A 15,414-nucleotide genomic window follows, 5' to 3' on the forward strand; every position below is an offset into this window, starting at 1 on the left:
CAATAATAATTAATCAGACTCACAACACGACACAAAGCTCAGCTCGTGCCGCCCACTGCAAGAGTGCATTAAAAATTCTGCTGCACTGAGAAATCAACGCTCACAGTGAACACTATTAGAGCCACACACACACACACAGATTCAACAGAGTGTAAAACTGAGGGTTGTTTACTGCGTTTGCGTTCTGTCCGAATGCAGTTCATCATTGCTGAAAGCATTAATGCTGATGGAGGAAATGGCCTTCAGTGATCAGAGCCACAGACTGATGTCCGACCACAGACACTTCATTACTCTATTAACGTAATTTAATTAGTAACAGCCAAGCATAACATCTCTTTTATAGCACATTTAGATAATGAGTAATTAGAACTCAAAGGTGAAAGTTTAATTCTTATTTTTTTTACTGTCATAATTATATTATTAGAAAGTATTTACTGTATTCTTTTTAAGTATCCATTGTTCTTTTTAAAGTGTTTATCGTATTTTTAAGTATTCACTGTATTATTCAAACTAGTTATTGTATTCTTTTAAGCATTTATTGTAAATTTTAAAGTATATACAGCATTTTTAGGTATTTACTGTATTTTAAGTATTAATTTCATTTTTTAAGTATTTACTGTATTTCTAAAGTATTTTTGTATTATTTTAAGTATTTACTGTATTATTTTGAGTATTTACTGTATTATTTTGAGTACTTACTGTATTATTTCAAGTATTTACTGTATTATTTTGAGTACTTACTGTATTATTTCAAGTATTTACTGTATTATTTCAAGTATTTACTGTATTATTTTGAGTATTTACTGTATTATTTCAAGTATTTACTGTATTATTTTGAGTATTTACTGTATTATTTCAAGTATTTACTGTATTATTTCAAGTATTTACTGTATTATTTTGAGTACTTACTGTATTATTTCAAGTATTTACTGTATTATTTCAAGTATTTACTGTATTATTTTGAGTACTTACTGTATTATTTCAAGTATTTACTGTATTATTTCAAGTATTTACTGTATTATTTCGAGTATTTACTGTATTATTTCAAGTATTTACTGTATTATTTTGAGTATTTACTGTATTATTTCAAGTATTTACTGTATTATTTCGAGTATTTACTGTATTATTTCGAGTATTTACTGTATTATTTTGAGTATTTACTGTATTATTTCAAGTATTTACTGTATTATTTTGAGTACTTACTAAATTATTTAGAGTATTTACTGAATTATTTTAAATATTTACTTTATTATTTAGAGTATTTACTGTATTTTAAAAGTATTTACTGTATTTTTTAAGTATTTACTGTATTATTTTGAGTATTTACTGTATCATTTCAAGTATTTACTGAATTATTTAGAGTATTTACTGTATTATTTTAAGTATTTACTTTATTATTTAGAGTATTTACTGTATTTTAATAGTATTTATTGTATTTTTTAAGTATTTACTGTATTATTTTTGAGTATTTACTGTATTATTTCAAGTATTTACTGTATTATTTAAAGTATTTACTGTATTTTGTAAGTATTTACTTTATTCTTTTGGATATTTACTCTATTTTTAAAGTGTTTACTGTATTTTGTAAAATATTTACTGTATTTGCAAAGTATCAACTTTATTCTTTTAGGTTTTTACTCTATTTTAAAGAATTTATTGTATTCTGTAAAGTAATTACTATAGTTTAAAGTATCTATTGTATTTAGGTATTTACTATTTAAAGTGTTACTGTATTTCTTTATTATTTTGTGAGAGAGTTTTTTGTTTCTTGGTTGGAAAATAAAATAAAAGAGCATAAGGTCAAAATTATTAGATCCCTTAAAGATTATTATTATTATTGATTGGCAGTTGTTTAATGACTTGCCCAATTACCCCAATTAACCTAGTTAAGCCTTTAAATGTCACTTTAAGCTGAAAACTAGTAACTTGAAGAATATCTTGTCAAATATTATGTGCTGTCATCATAGCAAAGACAAAATGAATTAGTTATTTAAAATATTGTGTTGAAAAAAATTGGCTAAACTAAAATCTAACACACACACAAAGTATATATATATATATATATATATATATATATATATATATATATATATATATATATATATATATATATATATTAAAATAAGTTATATAAATGTTAACCATATTACAGATAATAAAATAAAGCTTGCTGCTGTTGTCTTTATATTGCATTGTATTATGCATGTAGTATAGATTATAAAAACCTATGCGTGACATATCAACATGTTCGGTTTATAATAATAATAATAAAACATTTAAATAACTATTTAAGTACAAAATAAAATGCTGCTCTTACCTTCGAGTGGCACCTTCATATTCCCGGAGTCAGAAGTGCACTGCTGAGGGGCTCACGCATTGAGCTTAGTGCGCGAGCCTGTGTATCGTGAACGCGCGCCACACACACGCGCCGCTGCGCACAAATCAATGCGGTTTTGCCGGTGAAGCGTGATGGGACAAGACAGTCTGAATCAGCGAAGAAATGCAGGACAAGATTATAAATAGAAGCGTAGTATAGATTTAGGGAAGTCCAGTCAGAGTTTTAATTTTTTCCCCTTCATATCTTTGAGATCTTAACCCTCCTGTTGTCAGTATAAAATTATGCCGATCGATTTAATTTCAGTCCTCAAATCTGCTTTGCATGAAGAAACAAGCTCGTCTTCAGCACACACTCGTCGATGACACGTGCAAATGTAAGTTTTGTCAAATGTTTAATGTAGTTTCTCCTTCATAAGTCTGTTACAGGACACCGAAAATCATGATTCATTAGATTCACTAAATGTTAAGTGGCTGCAAACAATGTATATGGGCTGAATGTAAACAAACAAACAGGTCTGCAGCAAGCCTGGTGAAAGGGGTGACTCTTTTTTTCTCAAAAGGTGGACCTTTTTGCAGATATTCGACTAATTTTCTATTTAATTATGAGATTTAAATACTGCATTTAGAGCAGGCCCCCTGCAAAGCTCCAGAATTTATCCCATAATTTAAATGTATGTCCTATTTGGACTGCTATGCCATCATAAAATAACCATAAAACAGTGAAAATAACCATCGAAGAAGGTTTTAAGACCAAGCAGAATCCTCTTTTGGCTGTTGCTTAAGCATGACTGAGGAAAGTTAAATGTGCTTTGCCTAATAAATGACAATTTGGCTAGTTTTAATCTATAATAATTAATCTATATGCATTTAATCAATTTTTTTTTTCTAACAAAAATGATTTAATACATTTGTATTTGAAATATAAGTATTGTTCTCATATTGTTTTCTTCTAAATCTTTTGGAAATGTTTTCGGGACATCAAAAAGTGTGGTTAATGGCCATCCAACAAGCTAATCCTGCAAAAATAGTGCTTAAACATAATTAAACCTTATAATTAAATAGAAAATAAGGCAAACAACTGCAAACAGGTCATTATTTTAAGAAAAAAGAACCACCCCTTTCACCAGGCTGGCTTCAGGCCTATAGAGACATTTTAAGCACTGTTATTTGCTGGATTAGCTTGTAGAATGGTCATTATAACCACACTTTTAGACCACAGATTTAATCATATATCATTACAGTTTTTTACAATGGCTATGACAGTTTTTCCAATACATTTAACAAGTTTGCTAAACTCTTAACGCAGCAACACACCTAAAACACACAATTGGCAAAACAGTTAATTTCATGCTCAAAATCACACATTGTAAACTAAACCTCTAAACTTCTTTTCAAAATACAATAATAAACTAACACACTACACTATGTCTAACAAAACACTGCAAACATGTTTCAAAATGAAATAATTGTTCAAAACACAAACACATGTTCTCTTTCAACAGAAACATTCAGTCAATCAGAAAACACTGACAATAAAAACACTATCATCAGCTGACATTACAGAAACTGCATTAGTTTATGTGTCAGCTCTGCCCTTATATTTTAAGACTCTCTACATTTTCATTTTGTTGGTTTAATAAATGCAGGCATTTTCTTTCTTTTACTGCAAAAATTCAATGCAAAAATAAAGAAATAAATTGCTTAATAAAATTTACAGTTGATTTTTAAAAATACAGACACAGAATTGCTGCAGTACAGACTTTATTTGCAAAAGGACATCACTGCAAGATATACAAACAGAAAAACCATCGCAATTATAATAAAAAAACAAAGTAATTTTCTATTCTGCCTGCTCTTCTGCATTTGCCCGACTTCTTCTCTGGCCCGGCATGGTAACGATGGCCCTTTGGCCTATTATGATTCTCCTACGGCGATGCCTTTTCGCCAAGTTGAAGCCAGCCTCGTCAACATAGATAACATCGAAATTTCATGTGGGACTTGATTGACCTCCAACTTCATGACTCTATAGAAGTAATTAGACACAGTGTAAATGGTTCACTGTATAGCTAATTTAAAACACACTGTGCATAAAGTAATCACTGTATTGCATAACCTTATCTGGACGTATTGGTGACGGAGTTCTGCAATGTGCTCACTGTTCCTTTCAAAAACCTCATAAGTCCTTTTTTAGAACATACAGTATGATCATATGATTTGAAAAATCAACACATGAGTGTGCTTTCTAGATGGGAATCATGTTAATATGGGAGATGGGAGCTGTCATATATATATATATATATATATATATATATATATATATATATATATACACACACACAGACACACACACACACACACACACACATGTATACATACATATATACATATATGCAGGGAATATATTTGTGTTTCAATTGACAATATGAACAGCTGTTTACTTTGGCTTTAGCCTGTATAGGTTCTGTTTAGAACATGATGTTATCTGTTCTGACTTACTGTGTGAAAGCATTGGTAAATTGGACTGTAAAATTACATTGTTTTGGTTTTGGTTGAGTTTGTGTGTAAAAGAAGTTCAAGCATTTTAAATTTGTGTTAACTGGATGCATTTTGTGTCAAAGCAACAAGAAATGTGTAAATTGTATAGCCCACGTAGACGGATGTTGTGCTAACTGTGTTAAGAGTTTAGGAAACTTGTTAAATGTATTGAAAAAAGTGTCATAGCAATTGTAAAAAACTGTAATATACTTTTTTTGATTATTTAAATTAAAAATCTGTTATGCTTAAAGAGCCCATATTATGGGTTTTTGAAAATTCCCCTCCATGTAGTGTGTAACACAGCTCTAAGTGAAGTGAAGTATCCAGCTAAGGCTTAAATCTGTTAGTGTACAGTGTTTAAAACTGTTGATTCATTTATAAAAGAGTCGACTCATAGTGCTTCAAACGAGTTGTCTTGATACCGAGTCATTAGGTGTTTCGCCATGACGTGACAACAAAGTAATTCACGTGCACGCGCAAACCCGGGAGATTTGAAACCTGCGGCCCCGCCCTCTAACACAGAAACCCAGACACACACACACACAAACACACAAACATGCCGGTCAATTGAAGTCACACTGCAGATGGATATTATTGAGTCTCTACTCAAAGATGAAACCTCAGCATAAGCCCAGCTTCAAGCAGTTGGAAACTACTGGAAACTTCTGGAAACTACATGCTACAAAGAATACTTCGTTTGTTAAAGGAAGGATCAGTAAAGAGTAATGATCGACATGTCAGGACATGATCAGTTTCTTCCTCCATTTCTCAAGTACGTGCGATTAAAGTTGTTGCCTCGTTGACTCTAGCTTGCAAATGTATTTAGTTGTGATTTGTTACTTGTAACCGAGTGTACTGTATCAGGTTAACTGGCTATATTCTCTTATCGCGTGCAAAGTCACGTTAAAAACGCGACGCATGCTGCTTTGTTAACGGAGCTCCGTGGAGGAGGGTAATGTGTGTGTGTGCGTGTTGTCGTCCGGAGGGAGGTTATGTGTGTGCGCGATGTCGTCTGGAGGAGGGTCAAGTGTGTGTGTGTGTTTGTGTGTGTGTGGACGCGTGCGTGAGGACGAGGGCAATATGTGTGTGTGTGTGTGTGTGTGTGTGTGTGTGTATCTGTGAAAAGAGCAGAATGTGACAAGCTAGGAGATCTCCTCGCCAGTTCTTGGGAGTTTTTGCTCAATAAAATAGTTAGTCGTCGGTATTTTCAAGTCCATAGTCTGTATTTACATTAACCCACTGGCAGCTAAACTCCACGCCTTACACTATCAAGCGTGTATACACTCTGACTACTTCTATTTTGTTGATTAGCTGCAGAGCATTTCGCTCTGTCTCTGGCTGAAAGCAGTCAGTGTCGACCAATGGCGACAGACTGTCATCGGTCCAATCAGCGCAGATTAGCTTCGCGCTAAGGAGGGGTTTGGGAACAAATGAATCACTGGACGATTCATACGGGAGTCCCTGGGATAATTAGGTAAAAATAAATGCAGATTATAAGACCATGAAAGTGTTTTTTAACCTTACATGCATATTAAACTGTTGTTGGAGACCCTTACAACCAAGATATGACCCTATTTCATGTATAATATGGGCTTTTTAAAATTAAACACTGAAGCTTATTGTCATTTATTAGGCAAATAACAAACTGGCCAGCAGCTCAGTCACTTTCCTCAGTAAGAATAATAAACAAAGCGTGTGTGTTGTCTGTTTTCTTGCACAGCTGGATGTTGGACTCATGATAAGTAATTGTTTGGTCCTGAAAAATAAATCCTGGACCTTTGTCAGAGTCAGGGTCGGGTCTTTTGAACCACCTTGTTACGTGTTTAAGATGTTAAAGTGGGATGCTGTAACATTTAGGTGAGACAGGTGTAATGTGTGCGACAGATCAAGAATGAGGCCAGAATCAATTCTCTTATTTAAGCTTTTTACTCAATAGTTGTAACAATAATAAATGGGGGAAAAAAGAAATAAACATTTATAATTACTATCTTTAAACAAAAACAACGAGTGTAAGCCAAATAAAAGAAATTAACAAAACAAAACTTAAACCTAAAGTCTAAACTAGGCGTCAATAAGAAACACAAATAAAAACAGAGACCTTCAGTGCATACGACATCGAACTAAACTAATTAAACTACAAAACTCAAAGTACACAGGTGGCAAAACACACAAACTAATCTAACAAAACATCAATCTAAACTAAAACAAGCCGGATAAGACGGTCAAAGCTTAGTTTAGAATCACACAACAACCATCACTTTATGTTACTTAAAGCCAACGAAGTTCAGCAAGCAAACTCGAATTACTACAGTAAACTGAGATAACAAATCATTGAATAGACGAAGCATTGCACAAACATATTGCGTGGAGCACAAATGATACGCCGAGGCAGAGCGCACACCACACACTGGTCTGTCAGGGCTTTAAATCCTTATGGCTCGTCCTGGGATTGGTGGAACCGAAAACGTCATAATGATGATGGACAGAATGGTAAACCAATAAGAAACTAACACACCCGAATACCCCCTCTCCACAAATAAAGAAATAAATAAATAAAAACACAAGCTGCAAATTAATTTAACATGCAATTTCTTTTTCAGTGTGTGTTCAATGAGGACTATTATGAGCATGTGTGTTTAACTTCCCTGTTACAACTATCCGTGGTCTCCTTCTATGCATTTTCCACATGATAATAAATCAATCTAAATAAATTGCATAAAACTAAATATGTTTTTTGGAGTTTGCATAAAAAATGTGCATCTTCTGTTAAATATATGCTTAAAGTCGGCTAAATGTAGCATCTCAGGTGCGCATGCTTTTTAAAGTCGATTGAGAATGAATTGTGTGTAGAGTCTTGAAAAAAGGAGACACTGCTTTGAAAACGTGTGTAAGCAGCTGGAAAACACTGTAACACTTATTCTTGATTCAATCCGTCCCGGAAAACAAGACAAACACAGAGCAAAAGCACATTTTACAGCAGTGTGTGCTTCAGAAGTCTGCAGTTCGCTTGTTAAATGTCTGAACTAGACCAGGGGTCCGTTCTTCGTACGTGGATTACTCAGTTAGCTGGATTTGGATATTGACGATTTGACACGATCCAGGATCGTTTCGTTCTTCAAAGCTGATCCGAGAGTTGTTGTCATGGCAACAGATCTGCTAGGTCAAACTTGATCGGGAGCAGGTTCAATTCATATAAACAGGATTAGATCGGCTCAGTTCAAGCAAAGATAATACAGAAAGTATGTTCCGAATTCTGATATTTTCTTACAGTAAAAGTTATATACACTTGGGAAAATATAATTTTTTTTTAAACTATATATATAAAGTTATAGTTATTAATAAAATAAATAAAGTTATACATAATAAAACTTATGCAATCTGCACCCTCAAAATGAAAGTACAAAGACTGCCACCTGGTGCAAAGAGAAAACTTATTGATATGAACTTTTTAGATCGCTTTAGTACAAATTTTGTAACATGCACAATATGTGACTTTTTAAAAGCAATAATACATTAATGCAGTCATAAACATGTTTTGACAGTTAATATGACGGTGATTTGATGCTTCACAAAAGTTGCAGACGCCTTTACCAATATCAAAATGCTTTTGTAAATAACCAGTTATTCTTTACACCGATTAGAAAACGGCGACTATAATACAGAAAATCTTTTCTAAATGTAGAACTAAATACATTGATTTGCATTTAAATACATGATGAATACTCTTGACACATGAAAGTGTAAAGCCTGCAGCTCACAACACATGTGGAAGGTTATTGTGTGTCATATTTAACAAGCCGTTTACTGCTAATTTGATGTAATTTTGCTCACATGGATAATTGAATATTAATCAGATGATGTCATTACGCTGCTGTGCCGTCAGCCAATCATTGCATTGCTGATCATGATTTCGAGGATGGATAGATCTGTCCTTTACAACACACGCAGCGATCTCAGATCAGTTAATCCAGACATTCTAATCTGATTCGCGAACTTGTTTGAAGAACCAAATTAGCCAGAGATCAGTTATCAAGATGAACAGATCCAGGATCTGCCAAATCATCTTAGATCATTAAGCGAGGTACGAAGAACAGACCCCAAAACACACATGCAGCTTGTGAATATATGACTATAGCGCATTTAAAAATTGTGCAATCAAACCATTACAAAAGCCACAGACCAGTTCCTACACAAGACTACTGTGGTTTGACTTTTTTTTTGTCCTAAAGTCTTGGTAAACAACAGCAGGCGGTGGTTTTCAATCCTGGTCTGGAGAAACCCAGAATAACTACCTTATTCATAAACAAATCAATACAGTTCTTCTTTCCCTTTACTCATAGACATGTTAAAAATGTGATTTAAAACAACAGTAAAAGTTTCAGGATTTTCCATCTACTGTCCTGGTTTTCGGCTTTTCTCTTAATGAATCAATCTTAGTCTGGAGGTTATGAATATCAGAAGAATTTACGTTATTGGAATATTTTCCAAAAAAGCAGAGACAGCCATCTCAGTCTCTCCCCGCGGACAAATCCGATGTCCCATAAACTGCTATACCCCTGATCTTTGTTTCCTCCCACCTTTCATAGGTTCCTGGTTCAACAGGCCTCTCCCAACTCCTACTCCTTTACGACCCCAATTTAAAGCCCCCTCTACATGTTGGCGCTCATAATGGACAGATCCAATGTGTTCATCACTGTTTTAACACACATAGTTGACTTTTCATGTCTGGTTCATGTTTTCAAACATCTAAACTGCACCCTTCTATTCCATACAGTATGTGTTTCTCTTCAAACACACATGACCTTTTCTAGCTCTATTTACAGATGCTTCTGCCTTGATCTCCAAGTCCTCTCTTGTGCTCTTTTACGACTCCTTTGCCTTAACCTATCACCAGTTTTCAAAGACATATATCTCACATGGCCCTCCGCTCACCCAATTAAACTGTATATATTTTCCCAATGAATTTTATACTTGTTTTAATACAAATACAGTTGAAGTCAGAATTATTCGCCCCCTCAGAATTTTTTTTCTTTTTTAAATATTTAAATATGTTGACAGTATGTCTGATAATATTTGTTCTTCTGGAGAAAGTCTTATTTGTTTTATTTCGGCTAGAATAAAAGCAGTTTTTAATTTTTTAAACACCATTTTAAGGTCAATATTATTAGCCCCCTAAAGCAATATATTTTTCAGATAGTCTACAGAACAAACCATCGTTATACAATGACTAGCCTAATTACCCTAACCTGCCTAATTAACCTAGTTAAGGTTAAATATCTAGTCTAATATTATATACTGTCATCATGGCAAAGAGAAAATAAATCAGTTATTAGAGATGAGTTATTAACACTATTATGATTAGAAATGTGCTGAAAAATCTTCTCACTGTTAAACAGAAATTAGTGGGAAAATAAACAAGGGGCGAATAATTCTGACTTCATCTGTATGCGTTTTTGTTTTATATTTACAGTGCAAAGTGCTTATGAAATTGAAATGATGCACGATGACCCACAGGGGGAGTATGTGGAACTAATATGATCTGATCAAATGAAAATAAGATCCAAACCAAACAAACTTAACCAAAATAATTAGGTTTTTAATAATTAAACTATGTATTTGTAGTGCAAAAAATAAATTAATTAATTAAAAGTATTTCAAACTTCAAAATTTCAGCCAAATTCTATATATTTTTTTACGTTTCTCCTGTTTGTTTTTAATTATAATACGTTCCCCAGAGTATTTGGGTGTATAATTGTTGGATTATAATCTTTTATAGCTCATTTAAATGGTAAATAATTAGAATGAAAGGACAATTATAATATTTTTCATCAGTATTTACTGTTATAATTGCTTTTTAGAGAATATAATAACTGAAGATTATTATTTTTTTGTTAGATTAGTCCATTAGTTTTGTCTTTGTTACTGACTAATCTGATGTATGAGCACAGATATGTTATTGTAGAAAAATGTATGAGAGAGATCTGTGAGAGATGTACAACTCTGTAGTTTTACCTATAGTAATAACACATTATAATTGTAACTGAATATGGAAGAGGGGTGGCGCGGTGGCACAGTGGGTAGCACTGTGGTCTCACAGCAAGAAGGTCGCTGGTTCGACTCCCGGCTGGGTCAGTTGGCGTTTCTGTGTGGAGTTTTGTACTCCCGTGTTGGCACGGGTTTTCCCCCACAGTCCAAACACATGTGGTACAGGTGACTCGGGTAAGCTAAATTGTCAATAGTGTATGAGTGTGCATGGGTGTTTCTCAGTGATGTGTTGCAGCTAAAAGGGCATCCGCCGCATAAAACATATGCTGGATAAGTTGGAGGTTCATTCCACTGTGGTGACCCCAGAATAATAAAGGGACTAAGCTGAAAAAGAAAATGAATGAATGAATTGTAATTGAATGTGGAAGAGGGGCGGCACGGTGGCACAGTGGTAGCACTGTTAACTCACAGCAAGAAGGATGCTGGTTTGAGCCTCTGCTTTTGCCTACAGTCCACAAACATGCTCTATAGGGGAATTGATTAACTAAATTGGTCATAGTGTATGAGTGTGTGTGTGTGTGTGAATAGGAGTGTATGGGTGTTTCCCAGTACTGGGTTGCAGCTGGAAGGGCATCCGCTGTGTACAACATTCAATTAAGTTCAACTCACCTTTATTTGTGTAGCGCTTTTACAATTGAGATTGTGTCAAAGCAGCTTCACATAGAGATTATTGTGAATTTAATCAGTGTGCATATAACATATCACTGAAACATATGCTGGATAAGTTGGCGGTTCATTCCGCTGAGGCAACCCCTGATTATTAAAGGGACTAAGCAGAAAAGAAAATGAATGAATGAATGAATGAATGAATATGAAAAACAATGTGATTTCTAATTCAGTACACTAAGAAATGCTGGGTTATTTTTGAATAAATTTGGTAAAATATGGACAAACTCAAACATTGGGTTAAATTTGGTCATACTCATTTAATAATAATAAAAAAAAACAGTAGTCAGTATTACACCCCTCATTTGGTTAAAATGACCAAGCATTTTTGAGGTCTATTTACACAGAATTGATGTCCTCATTGAGCTCCGCCTGTATAAAACACACACACACACACACACACACACACACACACACACACACACACACACACACACACACACACACACACACACACACACACACAGTGAGGAAGTGCTGTTCTCAGATCGGTCTGAACATGAATGTGAACAGTTGTATGTTTCTGCTCCTCATGTGGACTTCATACGCGTGTGCCTCAAAAATACATCATAATGCTCGAGTCACGGTGAAAAATGAAGGTAAGTTAGGTTAATATTTATTCTGCATTTGATGTTTTAGTGTCACAATCATTTACAGACAAATCTACAGTAATGTTAAATTAATCTGCGGTTGTAATTTGATAGTTGCTATGGTAACACTCCAATACTGTATTTTTCTACAACTATATGGTATATTATACACTAATACACCACAGTTTACTGTAGTAAAACTAAAGTATACTACAGTATTTATTATAGCATCCATTAGTTGTGGACACTGTAAAATATAGTGCACTTTACTATAGCGTGCTTCAAAAACACTATATTAATATTTTGCTCATATCCTGAAATGAAAAGTACATTTTGATGATAAATCAACAAGTAAAATACAGTTTATATTACAGTTAAATACTGTGTAATTTACAAACATCGTTAACAGTGTGTTGTTCTGTAATTATTGGGTATATACACTACACCACAGTTTACTGTAGTAAAAATTAAAGGGTAGTGTATTTATAATATAAATAGATAAATAAATATAAAGTATATGGAGGTGTAAAAACTTTAGGATATACAATACAAAACACTGTATTATCATTCAGAAACACTATATTTACAATAAATTAGTTTCAAGTGTGGTGATACAGGTTACAAACATAAATGTGTTATTAATATTTTGCTCATATCCTGAAATGAAATGTACATTTTGATGATAAAACTACAAGTAAAATACAGTTTATATTACAGTTAAACAATGTGTAATTTACAAAAATCATTAACAGTGTATTGTTCTGCATCTATAGGGTATATTATAGTACACCACACCACAGTGTACTATAGTAAAAACTATGGTACAGAAGTATTTATAACAGTTTATCACTATAGTTACAGTACGCTTGAACATTCATTAACAATACTGTAATGTATACAATATACTACACATACAGTGTATAGTACTATCATGTGTGGTGATACAGGTTACACATAGATGTGTTATTAATATTTTTCTAATACCCTAAAATGAAATGTTCATTTTGATGATAAAACTACAAGTAAATACCGTTTATATTACAGTTAAATACTGTGTAATTTACAAACATTGTTAACAGTGTATTGTTTTGCATCTATAGGGTATATTGTCGTACACTACACCACAGTTTACTAAAGTAAAAACTAGGCTATATAACAGTATATATACAGTTCATCACTATAGTTAATAATACAGGATGCTGGAGCATTCATTAATAAGGAGCTGTCAATATTGTAATATATACAGTACATTTTACCATCGTATGATTCAAAATCACTGTATATGTACAATAAATAACAATAATGTTTTCTCATATGTGCTGTCAAGTAAAAAACTTTGATGTTTTATTAATATTTTGCTCATATCCTGATGTGAAAATGTCATTTGTGATGATAAAACAACTTGTATTTATTAAAAAATGTTTAAAATGTCATAAAAGTAAACATTTTTTATATTCAGATTAATATGAAACTCATTACAGTATGAGAAACCTCTTTAAGAGTCATTTATACATACAGTCAAATGCTTTCTCATGTATTTTAAAGAACTGTATCTCCAACCGCCACTAACCACTCATTTTCTTATCTGCTTTGTGCCATAAATGTCCAGTGATATAGATATGATGACGGGGATGTGCTGTTAACACGTTACAATACAGCTCTGTTTGTGTAGCTGAATTTATATTACAAATAACCTTGATTAGCTAAAGGTTTTACCCTCCTAATCATCGCCTTCACTGTTTGAACATGGACATGATGAAAACGACATGTTCAACTTGAATGAATGTCAATCTTCAGTGCTTTGGTGCATCGGTTTACGCTTAGTCTCGTTTTAAAGAAGACAGATGGCAGACTGTAGCTCAATATAACGTCACAGAGTTTAATTAAACGAAAACACTGTGCCTTTATGTTTATATGAATATTATAAAACAATAAATATATCTGTTATAATACATAAAATGTGCATTTTACAAAACAGGTTTAGCCTAAAATGGTCAGATAATCAATGCTAAACATCTGAACAAACTATATTATAAATTTGAAGAAGATCGTGTGGGGTTGTTTGGTCGACAGACGATGCAATCTTCCATTGCCGATGGCTGATAGACATCACGATGCTAGGCCGGCATCGCAATCCTCTACCTCTCCCCATTGCAGCAGCAACCCACTCGCACACACACACACACACACACACACACACACACACACACACACACACACACACACACACACACACACACACACACACACACACACACACACACACACACACACACACACACACACACACACACACACACACACACACTAATACCTCTAAGTTTTAAAATGCCATTTTACAAAGAAAACAATCCACGTCCACATTGCCGTTTCATCTAGCATTTCTGACAATATCTCCATCCACACTATACTGCTGAAAACGCACATCACGTGACCATACACACACACACACACACACTCACTGCAGCATATGCGCACGTCTGAGCTCCAGCAGTCAGCAGGTGCTTTGAGCACAAAACCCCAGAGAGCAGTGCACGTCGGACAGTTAATAAAGGATGTCCCACAGGATCTCATCTCACTATAGTTGTTAAAAGTGATGTTTAGTTAATCTTGTCTCTATCTGACGACTCTTTGCTCTTTTGATTCTATCAGGTAACGTGTCACAGCGTCACATTGTTAGCTCATTTGTCTTGTCTAGCTCCTCGTTATCTCATTAGTTTGGATTAAGTCTCATCTCCACCCCTTATTACTCACTCACAATTGGCCTTTGTACATTTCAGCTCTTTTGCTTCCGTTCCCGCTTCTCGTTTCTTGTTTGTGTGTGAATGTTTGTGTTTGTTTCTGTTATATTAAAGATATGCTTTAGTTCTGCATTTGGATCCGTCTCTCATCTGCTCCTGACTATTGTGACAATATACAGTTGTATACAAATGTTGATTCTTTCCCAAATATTTCCCAAATGATGTTGAACGGATTCATGAATTCTTCACAGTATTTTCTATAATGTTTGTTCTTCTGGAAATAGTCTTATTTGTTTTATTTCGGCTAGAATAAAAGCAGTTTTAATTTTTTTTTAAACTCATGTTAGGGTCAATACTATTCGCCCCTTCAGCAATTGGATTGTCTCCAGAACAAACCACTGTTATACAATGACTTGCCTAATTATCCTAACTTTACCCTAATTACCCTAGTGAAGCCTTTACATGTCACTTTAAGCTGAACACTAGTGTCTTGAAGAATA

General features: G+C 33.8%; 2 protein-coding genes across 13 annotated transcripts in view; one reads left to right on the forward strand and one right to left on the reverse strand.

Moving 5' to 3' along the window:
• LOC101884989 (synaptotagmin-4) overlaps nucleotides 1-15,414 on the reverse strand; it is a 64,877-nt gene that overhangs the window by 9,097 nt on the left and 40,366 nt on the right. Inside the window, exon 1 of one of the 5 annotated variants that reach the window (XM_087292898.1) lies at nucleotides 2,318-2,414. The exons of the other annotated variants lie outside the window; for them this stretch is intronic. Coding sequence (XP_087149024.1) covers nucleotides 2,318-2,336 — 19 coding nt within the window. The 5' untranslated portion in view covers nucleotides 2,337-2,414. Of the gene's footprint in view, nucleotides 1-2,317; nucleotides 2,415-15,414 lie in introns of those variants that run through there. 5 annotated transcript variants of the gene reach the window in all.
• Nucleotides 12,063-15,414, forward strand: part of LOC100537452 (semaphorin-7A) — a 31,499-nt gene continuing 28,147 nt past the window's right edge. For all 8 annotated transcript variants that reach the window (XR_015514591.1, XR_015514593.1, XR_015514592.1 and 5 more), the window contains exon 1: nucleotides 12,063-12,182. Coding sequence is in view for 3 of the 8 variants with exons in the window: in XM_087292877.1 (XP_087149003.1) it covers nucleotides 12,083-12,182 (100 nt within the window). In the remaining 5 variants the exon portion in view is untranslated. The remainder of the gene's footprint in view (nucleotides 12,183-15,414) is intronic.

This window comes from Danio rerio, chromosome 18 (genome assembly GCF_052040795.2).
Source record: "Danio rerio strain M-AB ecotype USA chromosome 18, GRCz13ab, whole genome shotgun sequence".
NCBI classification, from domain to species: Eukaryota; Metazoa; Chordata; class Actinopteri; order Cypriniformes; family Danionidae; genus Danio; species Danio rerio.